General features: G+C 58.9%; 2 protein-coding genes across 3 annotated transcripts; both read left to right on the plus strand.

Moving 5' to 3' along the window:
• The first annotated feature begins 1,223 nt into the window (after nt 1-1,223).
• On the plus strand, nt 1,224-17,448 carry ATP13A2 (ATPase cation transporting 13A2). Of its 2 annotated transcripts, none has more exons than XM_082328967.1 (29): nt 1,224-1,271; nt 7,217-7,290; nt 7,545-7,712; nt 8,105-8,163; nt 8,301-8,412; nt 8,520-8,599; nt 9,100-9,177; nt 9,443-9,512; nt 9,957-10,091; nt 10,341-10,407; nt 10,506-10,637; nt 10,819-10,986; nt 11,076-11,186; nt 11,299-11,345; nt 11,451-11,639; nt 11,716-11,922; nt 12,093-12,206; nt 12,353-12,509; nt 12,852-12,972; nt 13,196-13,320; nt 13,927-14,087; nt 14,541-14,651; nt 14,873-14,952; nt 15,170-15,322; nt 15,457-15,553; nt 15,694-15,917; nt 16,151-16,302; nt 16,389-16,561; nt 16,748-17,448. In XM_082328967.1, exons 1-29 carry the CDS (start codon nt 1,262-1,264, stop codon nt 16,916-16,918), a joined length of 3,546 nt encoding a protein of 1,181 aa, XP_082185093.1. In that variant the 5' UTR covers nt 1,224-1,261; the 3' UTR covers nt 16,919-17,448. The 2 variants fall into 2 exon arrangements, with proteins under 2 accessions (XP_082185093.1, XP_082185094.1); XM_082328968.1 differs by lacking the exon at nt 1,224-1,271 and adding an exon at nt 5,473-5,544 and having other exon boundaries at nt 15,645-15,917.
• Nucleotides 17,449-23,721: 6,273 nt separating this feature from the next.
• MFAP2 (microfibril associated protein 2) lies at nt 23,722-26,740 on the plus strand. Its single transcript, XM_082329306.1, has 8 exons — nt 23,722-23,773; nt 24,757-24,846; nt 25,468-25,494; nt 25,569-25,655; nt 25,797-25,838; nt 26,041-26,128; nt 26,241-26,314; nt 26,588-26,740. The coding sequence occupies exons 1-8, from the start codon at nt 23,737-23,739 to the stop codon at nt 26,689-26,691; spliced, it is 549 nt and encodes a 182-aa protein (XP_082185432.1). The 5' UTR covers nt 23,722-23,736; the 3' UTR covers nt 26,692-26,740.
• Nucleotides 26,741-27,610: the final 870 nt, after the last annotated feature.

The raw sequence follows: 27,610 nt of genomic DNA on the forward strand, positions 1-27,610 counted from the left end.
TTTTTAGCTAATGGTTTTTTTGGGTTTTTTTTGGAACACAAACTGGTTTTTGCCTTGTTTTATGTAAAAGCTAGGCACGCTTGCTGTGAAGAGTTGGATGGAAATGCAGCAGGGCGCGGAGGAACCAAAAGCAGCGCCTCGCTGCTTCCACTGTCGCTGCACTGGCTGAGGTTTTTCCTGTTCTGGTGAACAAAATCTGCTTCACCTTTGGCTTCGGGAGGAAGCAGGGGCTCATCCCGAGGCACATCCAAAGGAAAAATTGGCTTTATCTCCCGTCCTGTGAAGGAAACGGAAACTCCTGTGTGCCAGGATGGGTACAGAGGGGAGAAAAGTGGCTTTTTGGCTGCAGCTGAGGGTGGTGGCGGTGGGCAGGAGCAGCCCCTCGCAGCTCCCGGCTGTTCCTGGCAGCGGTGGCGCAGCAGTTGGAGCCCCGGAAAGCCAGGCTGTGGCTGGGGGGCTGCCTTGGGGGTGTTTCTTGGGTCTGCACCCCGTTATTGCTTCCGAATCCTTGCTGCAGCTTTGCAAGAGGGAGTCTTGCTGCAGTGGGAGCTGTGCACGCTCCCACCCCTGGGTGAGTGTGCGGGGGGGGGGGGGGGGCAGCCAAGTGGGGAGGAAAGGGGGGCTGCAAAGCCCCCTTTTGGGGCACAGCCTCGTGCATTTCCCTGCAAGATGTAGGGGTGCAAAGCTGCTTTTTGGGGGCACAGCCCCATGCATTTCCCTGCAGGATGTAAGGGTGCAAAGCCCCTTTTTGAGGGTAGAGCCTGCTACATTTCCCTGCAAGAAGCAGGGGTGCAAAGCCCTTTTTGGGGGCAGGGTCTGGTGCATTTCCCTGCAGGATGTAGGGGTGCAAATCCCCTTTTGGGGGCACAGCCCCGTGCATTTCCCTGCAAGATGTGGGGCGCAAAGCCCTTTTTGGGGGCACAGCCCCGTGCATTTCCCCGCAAGATGTGGGGCGCAAAGCCCTTTTTGGGGGCACAGCCCCGTGCATTTCCCCGCAAGATGCGGGGGTGCAAAGCCCTTTTTGGGGCAGAACCGCGGTTATTTTGTCGCGGGGGGTGCAGGGCCCCCCCTCGTGGGGCAGGGGCCGCCACGGAGGGCTCCCAAAGGCCCGTGGGGAGGGGGCGCGCACGCAACCTTTGGGGTGTTTCCCGGGGAGGGGAGGAGGACTACAAGTCCCAGCAGCCCCCGCGCGCCGCCCTTCCGCCGCGCGCCGTGGAGCCGGGTGCGCGCGGGGCCCCCGGCCCACGCGTGGCCGCCCGCCATGAGCTCAGGTCAGGGGACCCACGCGGGGGGGGGGGGGGGCACCGGGGAGCTGCGGGGGCGCCCTGCCCCCCCCCGGCGGCGGGGTGGCGGCGTGCGGGGCCCCACGGCCGCGTTGTGCGGGGCCCCCGGGGGCTGCGTTCATCGCCCGCAGCCGCGGGTCTGCGGTGGGCGGTGCAGAGGAGAGGGCAGCTCCCCTCGGGTCTCCCTGGTGGTCTGCTTCCCTCGTCTCGCTTTTCCCTTTCCCTTACTTTGCTTTTCCCTTTCCCTTATTTTGCTTTCCCTTATTTTGCTTTTCCCTATTCCCTTATTTTGCTTTTCACTTTTCCTTATTTTGCTTTTTCCTTTTCCCTTATTTTGTTTTTCCCTTATTTTGTTTTTCCCTTATTTTGCTTTTCCCTTTTCCCTTATTTTGCTTTTCCCTTTTCCCATTTTGCTTTTCCCTTTTCCCTTATTTTGCTTTTCCCTTTCCCTATTTTGTTTTTCCCTTATTTTGCTTTTCCCTTTTCCCTTATTTTGCTTTTCCCTTATTTTGCTTTTCCCTTTTCCCTTATTTTGCTTTTCTGTTTCCCTATTTTGTTTTTCCCTTATTTTGCTTTTTCCCTTTCCTTGTTTTGCTTTTTCCTTTTCCCTTATTTTGCTTTTCCCTTATTTTGCTTTTCCCTTTTCCGTATTTTGCTTTTCCCTTTTCCTTATTTTGCTTTATATTTTGCTTTATATTTTGCTTTATCTCTGTTTCCCCCTCCAGCGAGGCTTGCAAAAGGAGGAGCAGGGGATGGTGCAGAGCGGGGTGCTGCCCCTTCCCTGGCATCGCAGATTTTGGGGATGAGCGGGGAGCGCGGCGATGCCCCGCAGCTCCCCTGCGCACCCCGGGGTGCTGCGGGTCTGCAAACCGCTCCGCGCGGCCGCGGCTAACCCTGTTTCTGCTTTTGCTGTCGTGGGATGTTGCAGCTTTTGGGCAATGCGTCGCCCCAGCAGAACTGTTTTGCTTTGCATCCCCTTGGGACGCGAGCTCTTGGCCCCGCTCCTGCCGACAGCGGTGCGTGGGGCTCTGCGCTACGGCGTGCACCGATTAATCCGAGCAAAACGTGGGGAAATGAAACGCAGGCGTCGCTTTGGGATGCTTCGAGACCGCCAAACCCCACGGCTGAATCCCCGCAGCCCGCCGGGGGCTGCTTCCCCGCAAGCAGGTTGCTCCGACCGGGCGTTCGGGCAGGCCCCGCGCTCATCGGGGTCTGCAGCTGGAGCGAAGCATCCCTTTGCGGCGTCTTCAGTCGACATTGCGGAGACGGGGGTGGATTTTAGGGTTGTGAAGGACCACGTTGCCTTTCTGACCCCCTGAGCGGAGCAATCCCGGGGTTTTTTTTGCTCTGGTAAAGGATGTAACGCGATGTCGGGTAAGCGAGCCTTGGATTGGCATCGCTGCTGACCCCAGCGTGGCCTTAAAGCCGAAAGACCCTTTGCAGGGTCGAGGCTGGCAGGGACAAAAAGCCATCCCAAGCGTTCAGAAGAGGCCGAGAAATGCAATATTGCGCCAGAGAAAGCATCCGAGGTGCCCCGCATCCCTCGTGTCGGCAGCGGTTCTCATTCCAGGGCCCACGGAAGCGGCGCAGCCCGTGCGACCGTTGCCTGTTTCCTTTCGAATTTGCCCCGGTCGGTGCGGAGGAGCGTCTCGAAGGCGGGGCAGGGGCGAGAGAGGAAGAGATTTGTGATAGGAAAGGGAGAAGCGTGACCACGCGGTGGCCGGCCACCCGTCAGAGGGCTTTTTGGGTGCCAGGGCTCGGCTCCGCGGGGCTTGCCCGGCTGTGCCGTGGCCGTGGTCCCTGCCGCCGTGGTCCCTGCCACCGTGCTGACCCCGCTCGCAGCCCCTCGAACCCCCTTTACCTATCTTTTGCTCCAGATTTGCAGCGTAGCAGCAGTCGCGGATTAAACCTCACCCCTTTCTTGCCCTGTGCTGCTTAATTTAAGGGTACCCAGGTTTAATGCCGCCAGCCTGGGAGCCTGGCTCAAGAGGCAGGAGATGCTCTAATCCTGGCTTAACACACCAAAACGGGATGATGGGCTGCGAGGAGCACAGCCCCTCTCTCCCTAAGGGAGGTAGGAGTCCTCTATTTAACCAGAATTTGGGGAAAATTTGCATTTGTGGTAGAAACAACCTTTTTTTCCCCCCTCCTCACCGGGGGTTGCCCAAGCGCGGATGCTCCCTGAAGCTGCCGGGCGCTTTCCCCGGCTTGGCAGGTGGTTTTGGCGTACGGCGAGGTCTTGCGAAACCGGGTGCAGGAGAGGTTAGAGCGATGCCTGCCCGGGGTGGGGAGCAACCCGCCTTGCCGGAAGGGTCTGACCGCCGTTGCCTCAGCCGCTGTCGTCAGCACGTGGTGAAGCAAACGCTGGCCGTGCTGGTGGCTTCCTCCCCACGGATGACCCTTCCCTACAAATCCAAACCGAAACCAGTTTGAGGTGGACAGGGCTACTGGGAGGGCGCCTTGCCTACAAGGACTTGATTTTCTCACCCATCTCAAGGGTTTGATGCACGAGAGCGATTCCCCCGGGGTTACCAGCAACGGCAGAGCCTGAATCCCTGTCTTCCACGTCCCCACCTTGTATGGAGCCCATCTCATCCTTTTCTTTCTTCCAGCCCCGGGGCGTTTATCCGGCTGCGCTCCCCCGGCGGATGCTGCCCCGTCTGGGTAGGACCAGGCCGCCTGGTAAAACACGCTTGCTCCGGCTGCGTGGCGGGCAGGGCGACGCGTTTCTCTCCGGTTGGCTCGCATGGATGAGTTTACGTTGGCTTGGTGGAAAGGGCAGGAGAATGGATGCCATCTCATCTCAGCCCCTCGCTGGGGCTGGGCTTGCAGCCGGCCGTGACGTCTCCCATCCCAAACTAGAGCCTGAAGGCTGCTCTGAAAGATCCTCACGAGTTAAATCTTGTCCTACGCGACCCAACCGCCATTTTCTTTTCCTTATCCCTCCTTCCTTCCTTTCCTCTCCTCCTGATTTGTCATTTCCCTGTCTCCGAGGGCCTGGATTGACCTTGCCAGCCCCATCCCATCAACCAGACAGTGCCAGACCTTGCTGGCAGGAGCAGTAACCTCCCTGGGGGGACCTTCCTCTTCTTGCGTGCATCCTCTAGCCTGCATGTCTGGATGGATGGATGGATGGATGGATGGATGGATGGATGGATGGGAGATGATGGATGGATGGATGGATGGGAGATGATGGATGGAGATGATGGATGGATGGATGGATGGGAGATGATGGATGGGTGGATGGATGGATGGATGGGAGATGATGGATGGATGGATGGATGGATGGATGGATGGAGATGATGGATGGAGGGAGAACACTGCTCAGGAAGCCTTGAGAATCTAGCAGGGACCACAAGAGTGGAGGGACATCTACAAGTCCATTTGGGGTTGGTTTCTTTTGAGAAAGGTGCTTGTAAAGGTGCTGTGGCTGCCAAAGGAGCTTGTGGAGAAGGTCTCTGGGACCAGCACGTGTCTGCTTTTGCGGGGGGGGGTGCTGCTGGGGAGAAAGGCAGCATCTCGGGGCAAAATCTCAGAGCAAGGACTGGCGCTGGCGTTCGCAAACGGTCCCCAGCCAGGGCTGGGGCTGCTTTGCAGAGGGGTGTTCGGTGCCACGGGACGTGTGGGCTCGAGGTTTCCAGCTCCACTTTCTGGTGTCAGAGGCTGCATCCTCCCCTGCTAGAGCACGTGCTTGATGCCAGGGCGTCCTGAGCACCTTTCTCCCCAGTTTTCCCCCAAACCTCAACAGCAAGGGCCGCGGGGTGGTTCTCTGAAAGGGCACGAACCCCTCTCAGAGCCAGGCGGCTGCCAGGGCTTCAAGCAGCGTTTTGGCCGTGCAAACCTGGCGTCAGCGGGGAATCGTGGCTCCCCTCTTCCCTTCGCAAGGCAGGCTGGTGCACGCTGACCCCTCCCCGAGTTTGCAGCCGCTCCTGGCTGTTATCCCCCCCTTAATCCCCCTTTAGCAGCAGAGAGAGAAGCAAATCTCTTCCCAGGGCTCTCCAGGTGAGCTCGGGGGTAAAACCCCCTACTTTGGGAGCCAGAGGAGGGACGGCCGGCTGCCCCCGCGCCGTGTTTGCCGACGAGGTGCGGCCGCTGCGCCGCGATTCAAACCGGTAGCGCAGCTTCGCGGCGCTCTGCCCTCCCCTCCGCCAGCGCCGGGTGCCTCCCGGACACGTCCGCTGGCGGGCAGGTGATGACGGCTGTACCGACCCCATCCCAACCGGAGACGGCTCCGCTTGCGCAACCAGCGGGGTAAGGCGCGGTGAGTCAAGGCGAGAGCCCTTTCTCGCTCGCCGTGTTTTGGGGAGCAGCCGGGATGGGAGCGGGAGGTGAGAAAACCCACGGGGACGGGGATGGGGTTGTGCAAGAGCTGCAGCTCTGCAGGACAGAGCCGGTTGCGGTCGTGCTTGTGCGTTCCTCCAAAAGATTTGCTGCTTATAGGATCAAGAAAGTCGTAATAATTTTGTTGTTGCTAACAGCAGAGTTCAGGCGGAGAGGTGGGCTGTGCTTCTTGCTACCCAGCCCGGTTCGAGGAGGTGCAGGAAGCAAATCGGGTTGTTTTCGGGTTGTTTCGATACTTTCCCCCTCCTGCAAACCCTGCGGACAGCGCTGGGGAAAAGCCTTGGTGCGAGGCACCCCTTCGCCCTCTCCTTTGTTCCGCTCTTTTGAAGGGCAGCACACGCTCCTCCTCGCCCTCCCGGCCTCGTTTAACCTCGAATCGATGCTTTTCGCGGGGTTTGATGCTGGCAGCGGGGAGATCTGACGTCTCCCCTCCCCGCGGGCCCTTGGCGAGCTTCGCAGCCGTTCCTTTTGGCTCCTGGGAGGGCTTTTGTTTTAATAAACCATCCCTGGGGCTCATCCCCCCGCTTTCCCAACCCAAAACTTATCCCTTGGAGCGGCACTGGCTGCATTTTGGGAGCTGGCTACCCACTGGGTCGCTTGGCGAGACAGAGACCCCGGCCCTGGTGATCGTCACAACCAGGGGACGGTTTTAATTAATTGTTTTTGTCACCTGCAGACGAGCTTTGGGGTCAGGCCGGGGAGCGGCAGGAATCCCGCTGGGGTGGCTTGTCCGGCAGAGGACGGGCGCACGGGCTCCCACCCCGCCTGTAAATCGTTAAGCCGGTCTGAGTGCCCTCCTGGAAACCTGAGCCTGGCCCAGCCAGGGAATTCATCTGCCGGCTCCCGAGGGTGGGAACTGGCACCTTGGGTTGGTGTTTGTGCCACGTGTTATTTCCCTGCTGTTGCTTTAAGATCCTGGAGGTAGAACGCCGCGGCTTGTAATCCAGAGTGGATTTAGGGGATAAGTGGGTTCAACTTCGTGGGATGGAGGGTGACGATTAAAATCCCACCTGGGATGATTACGGTGATGCCTCCGATGATCCCTGTCTCCCAGGCTGGGCATTGGGGTGCAGCAGAGACCGGTGGGATTCAGAGGTGGTGAGCCACGCTGGGCGTCATTAAAACTGGAAAAAACAAGTTTTGTGTCCGCGTCCTCCATGCAGGGGGAAACACAAGGAGCAAACAAGCACGAAAAGTGGCTGGGAGAGCTCTCCCGGTACTTGACCTGGCTCTGCACCAGCCCTGCTCCCTTCCCCCAGCTGCTAAGCTGCTGTTTTGGTGCCAGCGTTTCTCCCCGGGCTCCTTTGGCATCGTTTGTGTGACCGTCACGTGCCGTGGGAGGTGACCGGGCAGCGCTGGGGTGCCCCGTGCCCGCAGCATCCGCCTGCGCGGCGGAGGTGGCCCCGAGCAGCTCTGCCGGGAGCCGGGGCAGATGGCAGAGGGGACACCGAGTCCGGCCACCGTCTGGGACTGAGCCGGGGATGTCATCGCTGCAGCCGGGAGCCCATCACCGTGGCATCTCCTAAATAACCCCTCGGATCAGCTCCCCTTATTTTTTTTTTTCTTTCCCCCCCTGTTTTTTGACTTTGCAGACAGCAGCAGGCTGCTGGGGAACCAGCGGCCGGGGTACGGGACGCTGCAGCAAGACGCCGATAAATCCCACATGGTAGGTCCGAGGGCTTCGCCGCGGGGCGGAAGGCGTGCTCGGGAAGGGCTGGCACAAAAACCACGTTGTCTGCAACACCGGCACGAGACGGTGGTTTTCCAGCCCCAAAGCTACTTGGTTGTCACCTCCCTGGTGTTAACTCACACCAGGAGGCTTAGGGCTTTTATCAATTTAGGATTTAGATGCTTGATAAGTATAATTTCAGTTTATTTTATGCATAAGCATCCCCGTAAAGGTGACCTCCTTTCTTCCAGGAGGTCACGGGCTACCAGACCAAGACGTGGCGGGTGGCCCTGTGCCACGCTTGCTCCGTGCTGACGGCAGGGCTGCTCCTCGTCCTCTTCCACTGGAAGCCGAGCCTGGAGGTGCAGGCGAAGTGCAAGCCCTGCGCCCTCGGCCAGGCCGACTGGGTCATCATCAGAGTAAGTCCCCAGAGGGCTCCAGGGGACCCAAGGACCTGAGGTTGGGCTCTGCCACCGCCTTCCCAGGAGGGCCCTGGGCACGTTCCTTGCTGCTTGTCACCCTCCCCTCCCTAACTGTGTTTGACGTCTCCTTACATCAAGCAATGCGCTACCCCAGAGCCAAATTATTCCAGGAATAACTATTATTCCTGGAATAATTTCACGCTTTCCCCTTCTGTAGCAGCCAGCCTGGCTTTGCATTTCTCTTTATTGTCCCTGAAACCCAGCGGTCACCTGGGGCGGGTGGCCGGGGACTCCCTGCCTGCCTGTGACACTCTCCCCGTCTGAAGGAGCGGGGGGAGACGCGGGGAGCTCCCCATTTCCCTCTGCTCAGCCCCGTGCCTGTGTTGCAGGACCGATTCGGACAGTGCTTCACCACCCGCGTGCGCATGGAGGCGCTGGGCGAGGGCAGGTGAGCCGGGCTCGCGTCCCCGCGGCGATGCCGGCGGGCAGGGGCTCGCATCTGGTTTTGGCTTCGAGGGAGGGGGACGTTTGTAGCGACGCTGGCAGATGAGGAGGGACTGACGCTTGGTTTTGCACCCCGAGCAGCCTGGAGCATCACCCCGGGGCCAGGCTGGAGGACCGGAGGACCAGCATCGCCATCGGCGTGTCGGATGAGGAGGAGAGCCGGGACACCATCCGCCTCCATGAGAAAGAAGAGGTAACGCTAGCGACCCTTCCCACCTCCACCCCATAAATCCTCTCCCTCGGCGTGGGCTGCCCTCGTGTCCCGCTAACGCCTTATTTTTTCCATCCCGCTCTGCTCAGAAGAACATCTTGCGGTACTATCTCTTCGAGGGCATGCGCTACGTCTGGATCGAGCGGCGGCAGGCATACTGCAAAGTCAGGTATTTCTCTGTCCCCTCTGCCCCAGCAATCCTCTCTGCATCTCTGCCGCTCTCCTTGGCCCCTCAGCCCCCCCAAAACGGTCCTGACTCGGCTGGAAGTCCCATAACAGCGCTGGAGCTTTTCTCCACGCTGCAAACCCTTTGGAGACCATCCCCAGGGCGTTGGGTCGGGGAAAGCCACCCCCTGCCTCCCCTCCCGAGTTGTTGATGTTGCCCGTCGCTGTGGGCAGAGGAAACCAGGCGAAGCAGTTGGGCAGCTGCCCCGCGCTGGATGGTCCCCGCTGCGCTGTGCCGCTCGCGGCTCTCCGAACTGTGTCCCTTTTGTTCCCGCTCCTTGGCGCCCGCGAGCTGCGGCGGATGCCGAGGAACAAGATGCTCTCCCTTTCCCAAAGGGTTTTTTTTGTCACCAAGGACTTGGACGTGGTATTTGTTCTGCCGGGCCAGACTCCTGCTGATTTTCAGTCCGTTTCTCCGTTTTTCTTTCCCCTCGGGCTTGCCAGCATCTTGGATGAAGGCTGGACCTGTGCAGATCTCCACCTCTCCCAGGCTGGGCTCGACCAGCAAGACCACGACACCAGGTAAGGGATCTTGCAGCTTGGTGGGACACCCGGGGAGCATGGATGAGGCTTTTCCAGGGGCCAGCAAATTCTGGAGCATGGGATTTTTGTTGCGCCCAGGCCTCAAAACAGGATTACCAGGTGTGCTGGATCACCCTGGCTTGGCTTCTCCACGTAACCAGGCTCCCGTGGAGGTCTGGGCAGCGTGAGGGTCCCTCGAGTTGGAAATGCAGCTTTTCCCTAGCGTGGATTTGCTTCCCCCTTGCTTTTTCTCTCCCCTTTGCAGAAGGAAGATCTACGGACCGAACCTCATCGAGGTGCCAGTCAAGTCCTACGCGAGGCTGTTGGTGGAGGAGGTGTGCATCTACAGGCCGTGCTTCGAAAGACCAAGTTGTCCCAGGGCAGATCCTTCCCCTGCTCCACGTCCCTTGCTGCACGGGCTTTGCGGGCCCTTCCTCTCTGGTGGGGAGGAGAGGACTTTAGGAGAAGCAGCTTGGGCAGAGATCAGAGAAGGCAGAGCCGCTAGAGCTGTGGAGGGAACCCGTCCTGCCTCTTAGCTCATGCAGGAGCATCCCCAGATAGTTGCAGAGGTGGCTGAGCATCCTCAGGAGCAGCGACCGTAAGCAAAGCTGGGGAGGACGGAGGGTTTGTGAGAAGTCAGCTAGTCCAGCCCCAGCCCCAGGGAAGGGCCAGCATCTCCTCTGCATAAGCAGTTGTTCCTCAAGGAGCCTGGAGGTCTCACGATGGGCTGGAGGAAGCTCTCCCCCGCCAAACCCTGCTCTCTTCTTGCTCCCTTCCAGGTGCTCAATCCCTTCTACATCTTCCAAGTGTTCAGCATCGTGCTGTGGGTCTGTGACGCCTATTACTACTACGCTGCCTGCATCTTCCTCATCTCCACCATCTCCTTAGGGCTGTCCCTCTACGAGACAAGGAAGGTTGGTGGTGGGCTTATCTGGGACAAGCAGCTCTAGTAGAATAGCCCGTTTTCTGATGCTATTTGACCTTTGTGCTGATGCTAACTCCCTCAGAGCCCAGCTGGGTGAGGACAACCCATGCTCCAACGGTGGGGCGGGTTTCCTTGTCCTTCATCTGCGGTCCTGAGCCTTCGAGACCTGTTTTACAGATGCTTTGCTGTGCTTTTTGAGCTGCCTTTGGGTGGCTGCTAACTGCTCCCTCCCTTGCAGCAAAGCGCCACGTTGCAAAACATGGCCAAGATGTCGGTGGGCGTCCGAGTCCGTCGCCCCAGCGGAGGTGAGTGCGATGCCCGCGATGAGCAAGGGCTCCAGGCACGAAGCCGTTCGGGACGGTGCCGGGATGACGTGTCTGAGCACGGCCGCACTGTTTTCCAGAGGAGATGGTGGTGAGCTCCGCGGACCTGGTGCCGGGCGATTGCATCAGCCTCCCCGCGGACGGGATGCTGGTCCCTTGCGATGCCGCGCTGCTGACGGGCGAGTGCATGGTCAACGAGAGCATGCTGACGGGTGAGAGCCCTGGCACCCCGTGGGCTGCACGCCTCCATCGCCCCGGCTTTCACTGGGGATTTTGGGGGAGAGGACGAGCCTTGTATCTCAGTGGCCCTACGGCAGCCCCTTCCCCTCCAGGCTGGTTGGATCCTGACCGCCCAGGGTGATAAACCTCCCTCCATGATGTTCCTCACCGCAGGGGAGAGCGTGCCGGTGATGAAAACCCCTCTCCCGGCTGGCAGCCAGGCAGCCGGCACCGTCTATTCCCCCGAGGAGCACCGGCGGCACACCTTGTTCTGTGGGACGCAGGTCATCCAAGCCAAGTCCTACGTGGGCAGAGAAGTGCTGGCCGTGGTGACCCGCACAGGTAATGGCGTTGAGGGGAAAAGCAGGACGAAGCCACGTCCTTCGGAGCGGTGACCTTGCACGTGCTTACCTTCTGCCCCTCTCCCGCAGGGTTTTGCACGGCCAAAGGGGATCTCATCAGCTCCATCCTCTACCCCAAACCTGTAAGCTTCAAGTTCTACAAGGATGCCGTGAAGTTTGTCCTCTTCCTCGCCGTCCTGGGTAGGTCTGAGCATGGAGATGTGGCCAGGAGCAGCCAAACTCCTCTTAAATGGTTGAACCCACCCTTCGTCTGCTTTGCTTTGTAACCAAGCCCGTTCTCCCTCCCGCACAGCCTTTATCGGCACGCTGTACAGCATCCTCATCTTGGTTAAAAACCAGGTAGGATTGTTGGAGCTGGTGAGTCCCCCAGCGTAGGCTGGTGCTGCGGGTGGAGATGGGTGAGGGCTATCAGGATGCCCACCCCTCTTCTTCCTCACCTGCCAGGTCCCCGTGGGGCAAATCATCATCCGCGCCCTCGACCTCGTCACCGTCATCGTGCCCCCGGCTCTCCCGGCTGCGATGACGGTGGGGACCATCTACGCCCAGAACAGGCTGAAGAAACAGGGCATCTTCTGCATCAGCCCTCCCCGTATCAACCTCTGCGGGAAGATCCGCCTGGTTTGCTTCGACAAGGTGAGTCGGGCAGCGCCGTGGGACTGCGGTTTCCAAGTCGGGGGGCTGGCCTGGACCCACCACACTCTCCCCGCAGACGGGAACCCTGACGGAGGAAGGTCTGGATGTCTGGGGGGTGGTCCCGCTGGAGAACAACCACTTCATGCCCATCGTCCACGAGCCCCGCTGCCTGCCCGCCGGTCCCTTGCTCTACTCCCTGGCCGCCTGCCACACCGTCTCACTGCTGCGGGCACAGCCCGTCGGGGACCCCGTGGACCTCAAGATGGTGGAATCCACCGGCTGGGTAAGACAAGCGGTGGGCAAAGTTGCATATCTGTAAAGAGGGAGGCGGCATACCTCTTGTTCTGCCGGGAGAGGGGGTGTTTAGAAGCATCTGTGGGCCGTTGTGGGGTGACGTGGGCTTGGGGCTTGCAAGGCAGGGCTTTGCCATCTCAGCATCTGCCTTGGTTTCAGCACCTGGAGATGATGGAGGAGGAGGAAGGTGAGCTGCCCACCTTCCAGCAGTTTGGGACGAAGGTCTTGGCTGTGATGAAACCTCTGCCGGAGGAAGAACAGCCGCGAGACAGGGTAGGTCCCGTGGACCGGAGTGGCTCAGGTTCCCCAAGTCGCTGGGTCTGCACCCCCAAAGGGTTGTGCTGCACAGCCCCTGGCCAGGTTGCACCTCCCAGAGGAGTTCCTCACCGGCCCTGACGCTCGCTCCCTCTCCTCCACAGAAGCACCAGTCGCCCGTGGGGATCCTCCGGCGTTTCCCCTTCTCCTCGTCCTTGCAGAGGATGAGCGTCCTGGCGAAGCTGCCCGGTGAAACCTCAGCCCATGTCTACGTCAAGGGCGCACCAGAGATGGTGGCCAGCCTTTGCAGGAAGGAAACGGGTACGTGCTGGGGGACGGTGGGTCGCTGTCACTCCCCAGCTGAGAAGCGGCTGGTCCTGCTGCTCCGTCGTCTGTCGGCATCCCTGCAGCTCATCCCCACGGGGAGTTATCCTCGGTGATGCTGCGGGGTGGTTCCCAGAGGCACAGGGCTTTGGATTAGCTCCAGCCATGTAGGAGGGAAGAAAAGAGCCAGAAGACAGGGAAGGGGGTTGGAATCTGGATGAGCATCCAAAGCCCTTCATTCCTTTGGGAGCTCGAGCCCCGGCTCCCCTCGCCGGGTCTATGCAGCCCGGGTTCAGTCAGGAGCTATTTTGACCTTGTTTTTCCCCTCGCGGCTGGCAGTGCCCGTGGATTTCTCCCAGATGCTGCGACACTACACCACGGATGGTTTCCGGGTCTTGGGTCTGGCTTGCAAACCCCTGAGCACGGTGACCACCTTCGAGGAGGCCCTGCAGCTCCCGAGGTTGGTGCCAACAACTATTTTTTCTCCAGTTAGATCTTGTTTGCTCCAAGTGTTTCACGGGATGCTTTGCTGCCCTGCAGCCTGCCCCATCCTAGCAGCCTGCAAGGAATTAAACCCTACCCCATCTGCCTGCCCCCCAGATGGATTTTGAGCTGTTTATATGGATTAATCCTCTCTGCCTTGTGTTGAAGATGGTGTTGAAGGGCTCGTTGTATCCCACCAGGGACTCCGTGGAGAGCGGCCTGACCTTCCTGGGGTTCCTCGTCATGAAAAACGTCCTCAAGCCAGAGTCTGCGCCCGTGATTCACCTCCTGAGGAACGCCAACATCCGCCCCGTCATGGTGACAGGTGACCCTGCGGAGGGGAACGGGGGCGAGATGGGACACGGATGACCCTTGACGTTGGTTTCTCCACCAGAAATCGGTGTCCTGAAGCAGCTGGGAGGCAGGGCAAGGGCTCCCGCACCCTGGTTTTGTGCATCCCTGCTGCTTGTTTGCATCGCCTTGCCGGTGGGCTCGCGGCAGGCGGGGTGCGGAAGGGTGCAGGCTGCTTTTTCATGGATACAGCGTGAACCCACAGACCGGGGTGGGCAGCTTAAGCAGCAAAACGGCTCACCGTTTCACTGCCAGTCACATAGATGTCGATATCTCGTGAGCACCCCGAATTGCACAGCTAACGGGGGGGACGTAGGAGTCGCCTTTGGGTGTTTTACAGAAAGGCAAGCCGCGCTGCCAGGGTTTGAAGCTGCTGCCTTTCTTCGGGGTAGGGCAGAAAGGAGATTTTGGAGCTCTCCCCCAAAATAACGGGGAAGCAAAGAGACCCCCAGCGTGGTTGGGAGAGGGGATGCGGCAGGTTTGAGCTGCTCTTCTTGGCTTGCAGCCGTGCGAGACCCTGCCAGCGCTGGCTAGCAAACGCCGCTTGCCGTTCCTTAGCCCCGCCACCTCTTTCTGCTAGGAGACAACATGCTGACGGCCGTGAACGTGGCCAAGAGCTGCCGCATGGTGGAGCCGAAAGAGCGGGTGATCTTCGTCAACGCTTCCCCGCCCAGCCACGACAAACCCGCCGCTCTGAAATTCATCCTCGCCGAGCACTCCCAGGGCGAAGAGCAGCCGGAGGTGAGTCCCGAGGCAACGTTTCGGGGTTTTGTAAAGGCCAAACTGCCGGTCACCTTGCAGGGCTCTCTTTTTCCCAGCATTGTTACCCTTAGAGACAATTAGGGGTGCGATTCTGCCCCTTGCTAAATGCCTCCTTTAGGAGAAGATAACCTGCTCCTGTTGCTCCCTGGGAGCACGTCAGGCTGGAGCTGATCTTCCCAACACCCTCGTGGGATGCAGCCAGCACCGTGCTGCTCACTGCTCCAGGCTTGGCATGAAAGGCTCGGTCACACAAGCTTTTTCTCCAAAATACCATTATTTATATGCCTGAAATTGAGGTTTAAGGGAAGCCGCTTTACCTCCTGCTCCATGTGGGCTGAGGATGCCGGTTCAGACCATTGCCCAGGGGCTCAGCAGGGATTTGAGCGCAAGTCAAAGCCCCGCTGCAGAAAAAGGAGTTGTTTTCCTTGGCAGGGTCTGCACCAGCGGGACGGCTGCTTCCTCCAGCCGCAGCCCTGCCACTTCGCGCTGAACGGCAAATCCTTCGCCGTGGTTTGCGAGCACTTCGCCGACCTGCTGCCGAAGGTGAGCCCGACAGCGGGGAATCCTCCGGCACAGTTGACCTCGCCGGGGTTTTGTGCCGCAGCCTCATAGCTCCAAAACAAAATCCCCTGAGGGTTTTTTTTTTGCCGATGCAAGATGCCCTCTGCCCTGCTGAGCTGGCAAAGCTCAAAATAACCAGGCTTCTGGGTGCACAGGGATGCGGGGTGCTGTGATACAAACACGGAGCCTTCCCTTCTTTGCAGATCCTCATCCGAGCCACCGTCTTCGCCCGCATGACGCCTGACCAGAAGACTCAGCTGGTGTGCAGCCTGCAAGAGCTCAAGTAAGCCCCTCCGGCCCCGAGGGATGGAGACAGAGGAGGGCATGGGGGTTCGGCCTCTGCCCCGAGACGTCTCTTGTGTGCCGGAGTGGTTGGCAGCTGCAAAATCGCATCCTGCCCTCTCCCAGATGTGGAGTTATCCTAAATACGGGGGCGCAACCTTGAAGACGCAGGGTTTCCCCTGTCCTGTCGTGAAATATCGGATCCCTTCTCGCCGCAGCTACTGCGTGGGGATGTGCGGGGATGGCGCCAACGACTGCGGGGCTCTGAAAGCAGCCGACGTGGGCATCTCGCTGTCGGAGGCGGAGGCGTCGGTGGCCTCGCCGTTCACCTCCCGCGTGGCCAACATCGAGTGCGTGCCCACCGTCATCCGGTGAGCTGGTGGGAGCCGTGTGGTGGGGGATAAAAACCAAGGCAGGGGTCTCGTGAGTGCCTCTGTCCCCTCTTTGGGACGGCTCGTGGAAAGGGTGTTGGGGCTGGTGGGTGAAGCTCTCTTTCTCTCTGCAGGGAGGGCAGGTGCTCACTGGTCACCTCCTTTGGTGTCTTTAAGTACATGGCGCTGTACAGCCTGGTGCAGTTCGTGTCCGTCCTGCTGCTCTACACGGTGAGTCCCGCGGTTGCCCGAAGGGCTGCGATGCTCAGGGATGCCTTCGGGTCCCTGTCATGGTTGGGTTTTAACCTGGGACCTTTCCTAGCCCCTCCGTGGGTCCTCACAGCCGAGAGCGGGTGGTTTCTCCTTCCCAGATCAACACCAACCTGAGCGACTTCCAGTTCCTCTTCTTCGACCTGATCATCACCACCACTGTGGCGGTGCTGATGGGTCGGACCGGTCCTGCCCAGGAGCTGGGAGTGGAGCGTCCCCAAGGGGCGTTGATCAGCGTCCTCGTGCTGGGCAGCCTGCTCTTCCAAACAGCTCTGCTCATCACCGTGCAAGTCCTCAGCTACTTCATCACCGTCTCACAGAGCTGGTAAGGAACCCGGCTTTGTATGGGTTTAGTGATGGGAACGGCGCAGAGGATTGCAAAGAAGCCCAGGTGCTTGCCCTTGGTTTTGGCCAACGCCAGCTAGCGTCAAGGATGCATCCAGCCGCCTTGCAGCAAACGGCTCCCGTGTGCTCATGGAGAACACGGGGTTGGCGTTTAGACCCTCTCCTTGCCTCTCGCTTCATCTGAGCCCCTGCCTTCTCCCCTCCCTGCCTCAGGTACGTGCCGCTGAACAGCACGGTGATGGCTCCCCAAAACCTGCCCAACTACGAGAACACGGTCCTCTTCTGCGTCACGGGCTTCCAGTACCTCATCCTGGCCGTTGCCATGTCCAAGGGGTACCCGTTTCGGGAGCCGCTCTACACCAATGGTGAGGATGATGCTGGCCATGTGGACGAAGGGAGACATCAAACCTTCATCCTCCTCCTCCTCAACCCTCTTCCTTCTTGCCCTCAGTGCTCTTCTTGGTAGTCCTCATCCTCCTTTTTGGCCTCATGATTTGGTTCACCCTCTACCCGCTGGGCTTCCCCAAAACCCTGCTGAAGCTGAAGGGCATCGACGACTTGAATTTCAAGCTGCTGCTGCTGGGGATCGCCGCCCTCAACTTCTTCGCTGCCTTCGTGCTGGAGGTAGGTCAGCCCGGCGTGGGCATTGGGCACGAGGGACGCGCGTCGTCCTTTTGGGTCTGTCCGAGCAACACCTTTTGCAGGAGCTGTGGGCACGGAGGGAGCAGGGCTCACCTTGGCACCGGCTCTGCCCTCTCCTCGGGGTCCACAGCCTCCCCAAAACCCGTTCTCCCCCCATCTTTGCTGCAGACTGCCCTGGACCACGGCTTGCTCAGCTGCCTCCGCAGGCTGCGCCGAAAGAAAGTGTCCAAGAAGCTTTTCAAGAGGCTGGAGAAGGAGCTGAGCCAGCAGCAGCCGTCCTGGCCGCCTCTTAACGAACCGCTCTTTGCTACACCCAAGATGTCCATCGCTGTGAGATAGCACACGTCGGGCTTCCCTCCTGCCTGCTCTGCAGGCAAGCGCTGCCTGCCAGCTCTTGGATGCTGTCGTTTATTTATTTATCCTGGTAAATCGAGGGATGCCGCGGGCAGGCTCCCGCAGGGAGACCCTCAGCATCGCAGCTGTGAATCCACGCGCACCGGTCCTGCAGCCACGGCCGAGAGGAGGAGATGCTGGAGAAGCAAAGTGGGGGAGAAGGTCCAGAAAAAAGAGGAGGAATGGTCCAGCTCAGCTCTTCCTCCAGGACCCCTCCTGCTCCCGTGCTGGCCTCGGACCCATCTCACCGCGCTGGGCACCGGTACTGTTTTGCAGGGGGACGCCGCCTCCCTTTTCCTCTCCTGGCTGGTCAAAACCACCAAGAAGAGGGTCTCTGACCTTCTCATGGCGAGGGCACCCACCCCAGCCTCGCGTCTCTGCTCACTGTGAAAAAAACCCCCCTCCGCCTCCCCCCGCGACCATCCTAGATGTGTAGGAACTGTTTACAAACCACCCCGTCCCCGGCTTGCCAAGGATGCTGCTCCGTCCCCGACGCCCGGGGACCAGCCACGGGCACCGTCTCTGCTTGCGAGCACTTCTGCTTTCGGACGGGACCTTTGTAGCATTAAAAAAACCCCCAAATCTCTTTATTTTTTAACTACTCTGGTGCATCGAGGTGTAAGTGCAGTCGGGAGAATGACGTACTGCTTTTGTTTTCCGTATGGTGCTGTCGTGAGCGTTGTCTAATAAATTAACACTATTTTCTTGACCGCTTGCTTGTGCTGCCTGGCGCGGATGGACTGCTTGGGGCCGGACGGCGTTGACGGCACGGGTGAGTATTGGATGGAGTAGGGGAGCAGCTCAGGGAGGTTTTAGGGTCACCTCGTTCTCCAGCTGGGCTGGAAGATGCTGTCCTCGATGTTCGAAAGCAGAGAGTGAAGCCAGGGACAGCACCGCTGGGATTTCATCAGCCCAACCCGAGCATCAGCGAGTAAATAACCCCTGAGCCTGTTTTCCAGCTGGAATTTCCTAGAAAACAATAATAATTGCTGGAAAAACCCAGGTGTCCTCGCCAAGTCTGCAAAACCTGGCTCCTTCAAGGGAGGAAAAGCCGGCAGATGGAGATGCCGCATCCCGAAAGGCGAAGAGCCGATCTCCGGGGAGGGGGATGCGCTGTCTGCATCACCCTCCGAGGGTTTTTCGGCCGCCTCCAAGCCCGGCTCTTGGATTGAAGGCTGGTTCTTGCGGGGACTCGCCTGCATGGAAAGTCTCAACCCCTCCGAGCGCCAGCGGCGCCTCTCTGCCCTCCGGGAGCTGGGGATTAGATCAGGAAATGAGGCACAAGCAGAGGTAAGAGGTTTCCTGAAATCCTAGCCAAGCCTTGAGTTATTAAACCAGGCTTCCTGAGCTTAAAAAGAAAAAAAAAATAAACCAACACACACAACCCTCGGAGGTTTTTGCCTGTGCTTGGTAATTTTAAAAGCAAAAGGGCCCTGGGTGTGAGGGACCCCTTTGCACCCCGGTTTTCCAGCCCCCACCGGCGTGGTTTGCTTGGCTGGTTTTTGCAGGGTGTTCCTGGCCTCAGGGGGGTTTGCAAAGTCCGTTTAATTATTAACAGGCAGCTCCTGCCCTTAGCTAGAGGTTAACAGGGCTGGGGACAAGGACAGTGCTGGATTTCGGGGCAGGCAGAAGCTTCATGGGAGCAGCTCTGAGTTGGGTTTGGAGTCATTTGGATGATTTTATCCATCCTTCAGACTGGAAAACCAGGCTTGATAGGAGACGGGAGTAGCTTAAAAACCCCTCTGCTTCTCCTCCTAGTCTGAAACTGTGTTTTCTCCTTGTTTTTAGAGCAGTCGGACCCCGTCCTGGCTGCAGAAACGCTCAGACCACGGCACAACCAGCTTGGTGCAATGGGTGCAATCCTGCCCCGCTGGTGAAAAATCTCCGCCGTCTCCTCCCCGTTGCTCACCCCCGTCCCCGTGCACGCCGCTGCCCGTCTCCAGGGAGCTTCTCCCTCCATCCCAGCCCTTGAGCACCCTCCGTTTGCCCCGTTGATGCTTTTGAACGTGCCTAAAATTTGCAGGTTTTTATCCCCCAGCACCGGGCTCGGTGTCACCGCCGGGCTCGGGGGTTTTAGGGGAGCATCCCCAGCCTCGCCGGGATGCAGCCGGCATCCCGCGTCCTCCGGAAAGCCGCCAGCGAGCCGGGGAAAAGAGGGCCCCACGGTCAGCAATGCTGGCTCCACTGCTGTGCAGATCTGCTCCGGCATCCTCAGCCTGGGTGGGAAAAAGGGGATTTTTTTTTCCCCCCTCCATCCCAGGATAAAGCTTTAAATCTGCTGCAGGGTTGCAGCATCCTCGCTGCTCAGGGGGGCAGATTGAGCGCTGATAGCAAGCTTGGAGGGGTGACTGGGATCCCAGGATCCCAAATTTTAGAGGTTTATCCGAGATCATAGAGCGATGCCCTGACATGATCCTTTCATCTCACCCTCCAGCAGCACAAAACCCAGCCTCAACTGCGCCGGCGTGCTCGGCGCTGCGCAAAATCCTCCCCTCTCCTTGCTTTTACAATCAATTTAAAATTTATCCAGCTGGAAAAAAAAAAAAAAAAACCAACCAAACAACAGAGCCCTGACGACCATTGCATCGATACGCACGTATTGATTTTCTTTTTTAATTCTTATTATTTTTTCCCCCAGCAGGCAGCAATTTGGGAGGAGGAAGGGGCCGGCTCAGGTGTGGCATTAGGACCCAGCGGAGCCCCCATGTTGGAGGTAGGAGTGTGGGTTTTTTTTAACTCTCATTTTGGAGTTTTTGAAAGCAGCGAGAAGAGAGGAAGGCGGTGGGCAAGGGCAGGACCAGCACTACCACCCGGAGCGGTAAGGACCAGGGCAGAGAGACCCCCCCCCCAGCCCCCTGCCTCACCCAGGGATGCCGGGGACCCCCCCAGCAGCGGATGGGGCTGAACCCCATCTTTGGAGCTTTGCAAAGTTGCCTTAAAAACTCCATCGGTCGGGGCAGGCGAGCTCTCAAAAGCTATTTTCAACCTTTTAATCTCAGGAAAAGAAAACCCGCCGTATTTTGGGGGTGCTGAAGAGCCAGCGGCCGCGGGGGGACCCCATCTTTGCAGCCTGACAGCTGTTGTAGTAGATTTTTAACCACTTCAAAAAGTCTAAAAATACCCTAATGACTGAAGGAAGCCGTATTTTTTTTTTTTTTTCCATCCTGGAAAGAGGCTGTAGAAAAGGACTATTTTAATATTTCTATTTCTTTTCCTCCCCTGGGGTGGGGGGGACGGACCCCAATGAAAATGTGAGGTGTGAAAACGGGGATGGGGGAAAGAAGGGGTTTTTTTACCTTTGGGCAGGGGCCAAAAAAAAAATTTGAATCCTTTCATATTCCCTTTGTTCTCCCACTCTCTGGCAACTGGAGAGCTTAAAAAAAAAAAAAAGAAAAGAAAGGAAAAAGGGAAAAAAAAAAAAAAAAGCTGGGGGAGGGGGGAAAGGCTGGGGGAAGGTGGGGTTTAGCAGAATGAAAGGGAGAGACTGTGGTGTTCTTTCTTCGGGGTTGATTGTTCCCAGATGTGCAGTTGCAAAAACATCTGGCGCGGTTGGAGTCGCCGGACCCCTGCACGGAGGGGAGAGGAGGCTGGGGGGGGCACCTCGGGTCCCTCCCGGGGCACCTCCCCGGGTCCCTTGGGCGGTAGGAGAAGCCAAGGGTGGGGAGGGAGGAGGAGGAGGGTGGAGGTGGCCCCGTCCCCTCTTTGCAGACCTTGGGTTTAAGGAAAAATGTCGCGGCGACCCTCGGCATCGCTCCCGGCTGGGGCCGGCGGTGGCGGCGGGCGCTTCGGTGTCCTCCGTCGGGAGGAGAAGTTGTTGGCATCGCCGTCGGGGGAAGACGTGACCCGTCTGTCCCCATTCCGCGGCCAAATCCCGCGAGCTCCGTCCAAGATCTCCGAGTTTGGGGGAAATTCAGGGGGAATTAGACCTTGAGAGAAGCCTAGGGCGCTTTGCAGATTGCTTTGGGGCAAAAAGGGGGCTGGCGGGGCAGGTTAATCCTGAGCCATGTGGCCGTGTCCTTGGGATCGCTGGAGGACGGCTTGGGATGCCTCCGGAGGTGGGGGTCCGTCTGGTCCCCGGCTGTCCTGGGTGGGATACGAGCGCCGGGTCAGGGTGATTTGGGGCCGCAGGACACTGGCGCCGGCATCCCGCAGGATCCCGGCATCTGGAGAACCGGGATGGGTACCTACGGCCCCTTTCTGCCGCCTCGAGGTAGCCCCAAACCCTGCCGGTCCCCGTAGCAGCCCTGTCCTGGCCGGGCCCCAGCTGCTCTCCCAAACCCAAGGTCTGCCAGCAGCCGCCGAGGCTCGATAAAGCCTCCCGGACCCCTGCCAAGCGCCCGCCAAGCCCAGAGCCGCACGTTGATCCCGCTCATCCCCCCACAATCCCTTTTATCCCAGGACATGTTCAGTCTTGGTTAAACCCGGCTCTGGGGCTTCCTTTGCCTTGGGAAGCAGCTGGGGCTTGCGGGGAGCCGGGTCCCACCGAGGTGCAGGCGTGGGTTGGGGACGGAGCGCTGCTGGGTGCCTCGTGTGGGACCACCAAACTGTCGGCTGAGCTCGGTGATCTGATCCCAGCTCGGACAGGGACCAACTGTCTGGCTTTGCCAAAGCTGGGAAGGGTCTGGAAGTCAGTTGTCAACATCTCCAGCACCTGCGAGCCTGGGGATGGAGGAGGATGCGGTGCCTAGAAGATGCAACTGTGGTGGTGGTGCAAGGGCGTGATTGCTAGAAGGTGCAAGGGTTTGGTGATCTGGAAGACATGGTGGCTAGAAGGTGCTGTGCTTTGGTGATGGTGCAGGACATGATCGCTAGAAGGTGCTTGGTGAGGACATGGTGGCTAGAAGGTGCTGTGCTTTGGTGATGGTGCAGGACATGGTGGTTAGAAGGTGCTGTGCTTTGGTGATGGTGCAGGACATGGTGGTTTGAAGGTGCTGTGCTTTGGTGATGGTGCAGGACATGATCGCTAGAAGATGCTTGGTGAGGACATGGTGGTTAGAAGGTGCTGTGCTTTGGTGATGGTGCAGGACATGATCGCTAGAAGGTGCTTGGTGAGGACATGGTGGTTAGAAGGTGCTGTGCTTTGGTGATGGTGAGGACATGGTGGTTAGAAGGTGCTGTGCTTTGGTGATGGTGCAGGACATGGTGGTTTGAAGGTGCTGTGCTTTGGTGATGGTGCAGGACATGATCGCTAGAAGATGCTTGGTGAGGACATGGTGGTTTGAAGGTGCTGTGCTTTGGTGATGGTGCAGGACATGATCGCTAGAAGGTGCTTGGTGAGGACATGGTGGCTAGAAGGTGCAACAGTTTGGTGATCTGGAGGACGTGGTGACTAGAAGGTGCTACACTTTGATGGTGAGGACATGGTGGTTAGAAGATGCTGTGCTTTGGTGATGGTGAGGACATGGTGGCTAGAAGGTGCTGTGCTATATGCTTTGGTGATGGTGCAGGACAAGGTCCTCAGAAGATGCTTACACTTTGGTGATGGTGAGGACATGGTGGCCAGAAGGTGCAGCACTATGGGGATGGTGCAGGACATGGTCTCTAGAAGGTGCTGGGCTTTGGTGATGGTGAGGACATGGTGGCTAGAAGATGCCATGCTCTGGTGGTGCTGCAGTCGGTCCCATTGACCCCACCTTCCCCAGTGCGGTCTGAAACCCAGCAGGGATGGTGCTGGGCTGGGCTGGAGCTGCGTTCCCATCCCGGGTGCTGCACCCGGCCGCGGCTCAGCCGGGAGCCGGGGTGGGTGCTCGGGTGCCTCCTGGCATGGGGGGCCGATGGTCCCCCTCAGCAGGGGCGAGAGACCAGTGGGTTCGGCGTGTCTCCACCCGTGCCTCAGTTTCCCTGCTCCTGCAGCAGAGCCAGGAGGGGTTCCCCATCCCTGCGGCGTCTCGGCGTGCCGGGAAAGCCAACGTGCTTCATCCTCAACAGCCAAGCGCGTTCGGTTGGATTTCGAAGGAATTTTGGGGGAGAATTTCTCTTTTTTGTCCCCCCATTCTCCCCCTGGAGCTGGCTTGGGACGAGGGGGAAGGGCAGCCGGCGTCCCTGCCAGCCCGCGCCGGGAAAGGGGGCCCGGCTCACCGGCGGCACAGCCGGCCTTGGCCCGTCTCCCCGCCGGGGAAAGCAGACGCTCGACATGCAAATCGTCGCTTGGAAAGCGCCGGAGAGCCGCGAGCGCCCGAGGCTGCCAAACTCCAGCGCGGGATTTTTCTTGAAAGCGCTTTTTCCCTCCCCAAATCCCCACATCCTCTTGGATTTAGGGGATGCCCGAGCAAGCGCAGCATCCCCCGGCCTGGGGACCCCCAAAATAAACCCTGTGCCAAGCAGCGGGGCTGAAACCCCCCGGCGAGGAGCCCCAAACCTCCAGCTCTGGGTCTGTTATCGCCGGGGGGGGTCCAGATGTCTCCCCCCATGGTGGTGATTCAGACATCCCGGCATTTCTCATCCCCCGTCCTGCCTGCGGGATATTTCAGGGCTTGGTCCTTGCAATTCCCCCGGGAGCGTGCGGTCGGGGCGGGAAGCCCAGCCTGCCTTTTTTGGGGAAGTTTCTTTATTTTTTTAGGGTTTGGGGTTGGGGTTTTTTTAAGCAACTCAGGCAGAGATGCGCGGGGCATCACGCTGCGGGGGGCTGCGGTAGGGGATGGGGAACCGAGGGGTTTGGGGGTCCGCAGCCCCCCCTCTCCGCTAACCCCTCCGTGTTTCCCTCTGCCCCATCCAGACTCCGGCTGCATCCCGGCCCGCGCTGCTCCTCCATCGCTGCCGTCAGGATGAGAGCGGTGGGGCTCTTCTTGCTGTGTCTGCCAGGTGAGTGCCCCCTCCCCGGGGTCCCCAAGGCGAGGTGACACCCCGTTAAACCCCAGGAGCCGGCCACCACCCCCAACCATGCTTGGGTGCCTGCACCCATCTGGGGCAAGCATCACCTCATCGCCTGTTATACCCCCGTATTAACCCAAAGCCCCAGCTTAGGCTTATATTTAGGCTGGGACTGGCTCTAGGTTGGGAGGCACGGAGGGTGCGAGGGGTCTGGCACCCAGCGAGTCCCTCCTGCTTTGGGGACATCAAGGTGACAGCAAGGGGTGGCACAAAATTGGCACCTCGGGATGGGGACAACATCCAAAAAAATTAGATTTGTAACCCCCCGGGGGGCTGGCAAAGGCGGGATGGAAACGAGGAGGGAGGCGACCGACCCCGGAGCCCGGAGCCAGGAAAACTTTGGGCGAAACGGGCTCGGCACAAAGGCTGGCGGACAGATGGAAAACATTAAGCAGGCGAGGCCGAGGGAGCCCGGGGCAGGGGGGCGACCTGATCCCCCCCCAAAGCATCCTGCCTGCCTGATCGCGTCGGCTCACGCACTTTGAACCCCATTTTCCCCCTGGATCCCCGGCGGGATTAGCTCCCAGGGCTGATCCCACGGGATGCAGGGGATGCTGCAGTCTCCCGGGGTATCGGGAGCATCTCTGGGGGCAGCTGGATGCTGGCCCCTTCTCCGGGTGGGGTTGTGGTACCCGGGTGCTGCGAGACATCGGGATCGCCCGGGATCATCCCCGCTGCACCCGGATAACGTAGGAATCCCGGGCTGGTGCTGGTCCCCCGTCGGTGAGCATCCCGCTTTCCCCTCCCGCCTCTCCGGGCGGCCTGCCCCTGCTCGACGACGGCTACGGGACGATGTTTTGGGGGGGCGACGTGAAGCCGGGGAGGTGGAGGCAGCGCGGGGGACCCCGAGTCGCGGGGCTGGGGGCGGCCGTGCCCCTCCCAGCGATGCCTCTCCCCCGCCCCTGTCTCCCCAGCAGCGCTCCTGGTCCAGGGACAGTACAGCAGGTTTGAAGGCATCACCTACCCCGAGCCGGTACAATATTCCCAGTACGACCAGCAATCAGGTTAGAGCACCCTGAACTGGGAGAGGCTTTGCCCGCCTCCCTCCCCCCCTCTTTTTCCTTTCTTTTTTTTGCTTTCTCTGGCCAAATACGCATCGGTCGGATGCCTCTTTCTGCTTTGATACTCTTCGCTCCATCCTTTTTCTCCCGCCCCTTAAATTTTCAAGCTCCTTCTAACACCTTCCCATCTCCCCCCTTATGCACGTGCCTCTCCTTTCCCCTTCCTCACGCTGGCGATTAGTTAGTAAGCTTAAAAATTATTTAAAAATTATTCTTAAATTATTTTAAAATTTTATTTTAAAATTATTTAAAAATTATTTTAAAATATTTAAAAATTATTTAAAATTATTTAAAAATTATTTTTTAAAAATTTAAACATTATTTTAAAATTATTTTAAAATTAAAATACCTAAAATATATTTTAAAATTATTAGAAATTATTTATTAAGCTAAAGCAATCCCTGGTGGGATGTTGCCCAGGTTCGGTCCTGGGCTGGCTGGAGGGTGTTTTCCCATCGCTCAGACCAGCTGCAGAATTTTGGGGTGCTCATTGCCCCGGTGGGCCGCGTCTGCTCCCTAAAACCCATCCTCAGCCTCTGCTCTGTTTTCTGTTTGATTCCCCAGAAATTCAGGATTACTACGACTACCACGGTAAGTTTTCCCCTGCGGGATGCCGGGGGGGGGCAGGTTTTTGGGGTGCGCCCGCACTGTCCCTCTCCTTGCAGATGTCACCCCCCGCGCCCCCGAGGAGCAGTTTGGGTACCAGTCCCAGCAGCAGTCCCAGCAGGAGATCGTGCCGGCCCCGACCCCAGGTGGGGGACAGCCCGGGGCTGGGGGGCTCCATCCCTCCCCGGCACCGCTTCGCGGGCGCCGCGGGATGCTCCAGCCCTGGAACCCGGGGACCGGGCAGCGGGCTGCCTCTCCTCCAGCCCTAAATTTGTTCTCCCCCCCAGCTGCTGCCCCCGAGACCGAGCCGACGGAGCCAGGACCCCTGGGTGAGTGCTTGGCCCCCTCCTCGCTCCCCGGCGGGGGGTTCAGCCCCCGTTTAGCCCGGCTGGGGTGAGGATGCGCCGGGACGAAAATTAGGGTGGGGGGAAGGCGTCGAGTGGCCGCTGAGCCCATCCCCGCGGCGTCAGGCCTCCCCCCATGGATTTCCCAGACCCCCCATTCGAAACCAGTCGCCTTTTCGCCTTGCAGACTGCCGGGAGGAGCAGTACCCCTGCACCAGGCTCTACTCCGTGCACAAGCCCTGCAAGCAGTGCCTGAACGAGATCTGCTTTTACAGGCGAGTGCGGGGGAGCGTCCCCGACCCCCCCATATTTTGGGGAGCCCCTCTGCTTTTGCATTAAACCCCCCATCTTTTTTTTTTTTAATCCCCTCTCCCCCCCAACATCCAGCCTCCGCCGGGTTTACGTGATCAACAAGGAGATCTGCGTCCGCACCGTGTGCGCCCACGAAGAGCTGCTGCGAGGTAAGGGGGGGGGGGGGGGGCACCCCAAATTGGGGTGATCCCCATCCAGGTCACCCCTTTTTCCATGGGGAGGGGGGAAAAAATCCCAGCGACTAAATGACTTAGCTCCGGGCTTCGCTCCGCAACCAATGGACCAAACTGGGATCCCATTTTGGGGGGGCTGAGCCACCCCACCATGTCCCCGTCCCCATGGGGGGGGTCCCGCGCTGTTTTTCCGCCTGTTTTTCCTACATCCACGGATTTTTTTTTTTTCTTTCCCGCTATTCCCCGCAGCCGATCTCTGCCGCGACAAGTTTTCCAAGTGCGGGGTGATGGCCACCAGCGGGCTCTGCCAAACCGTGGTCGCATCCTGCGCCCGCAGCTGCGGCGGGTGCTGAGTTCGAGGGGACCCCCCTTCGCCGGCCGCATCCCGGGATCCCAACCCCTTCCCATCCTCCTCTCCCGGCTCCCCGGCCCGCTCCGGATCCTCACCGTGGTGCTAAAGAAACCGTGCATGAAAGAGCATAAAAAAAATTCATTTTTTGTGCACATAATAATTAAAAAAAAAGGGGGGGGGGTTATTATTTTTATTACTTTCTTTATTATATTGTAAAGGGGGGGCGGCGCGAGCCCCCGCCGCCCCGTTTTCTACGTAGAGTATCCGAGAGATAAAGCGTAAGGGTCGCTGCGGCTCCCGACTCGTTTTTTTTGGGGGGGCTTTTCCAATTTTTGGGGGAGGTTTTCCAATATTTGGAGGGGGTTGGCTGATTTTTTGGGGGGGCTTTTCTGATTTTTTGGGGTTTTTTTTTTTTCCCGATTTCTCAAGGGTTTGTCCGTGATTTGAGCGATTCCCGGCCAGCCAGCCCCGGGCCCAGGAGGGAGGGCTGCGGGCGATGGTTTTTGGGGTGCTTTAGGGGGTTTGGGGGTTTGTAAAATGTCTGATTTTGGGGCAGTTGTTGGGGAAATAGCGCAGCTTGGGGGGGGGGCTTAATTTGAGGGGGTTCTTATAGAAAACAGTGCGGTATATAGGGGTTTGGGGCAAATTTCTGTCTTATAGACAATAATGGGTGTGTTGGGGGTTGATTTTGGGGTGCTGCCCGGTTCCCCTATAGAAAAGGGGGGAGGGTGGGTCTCTGCTGGGGTCCTGCGGTGTTTAGGGCTCGGGTTCCCCTATAGCAGGGAGGGCGGAGGTTGGGGTGCGGTTCACTTATAGGAAATGGTGAGGGCTTTAGGGGTTCGGCTCGGGGAGGTTCTCCAGGTCTCTTATAAGACACGGTGCGGTGTAGCTCCCCTATATGGTGTGCAGCTCCTATATAG

Source organism: Platalea leucorodia, assembly GCF_965183815.1.
Source record: "Platalea leucorodia genome assembly, chromosome: 17".
Lineage (NCBI taxonomy): Eukaryota > Metazoa > Chordata > Aves > Pelecaniformes > Threskiornithidae > Platalea > Platalea leucorodia.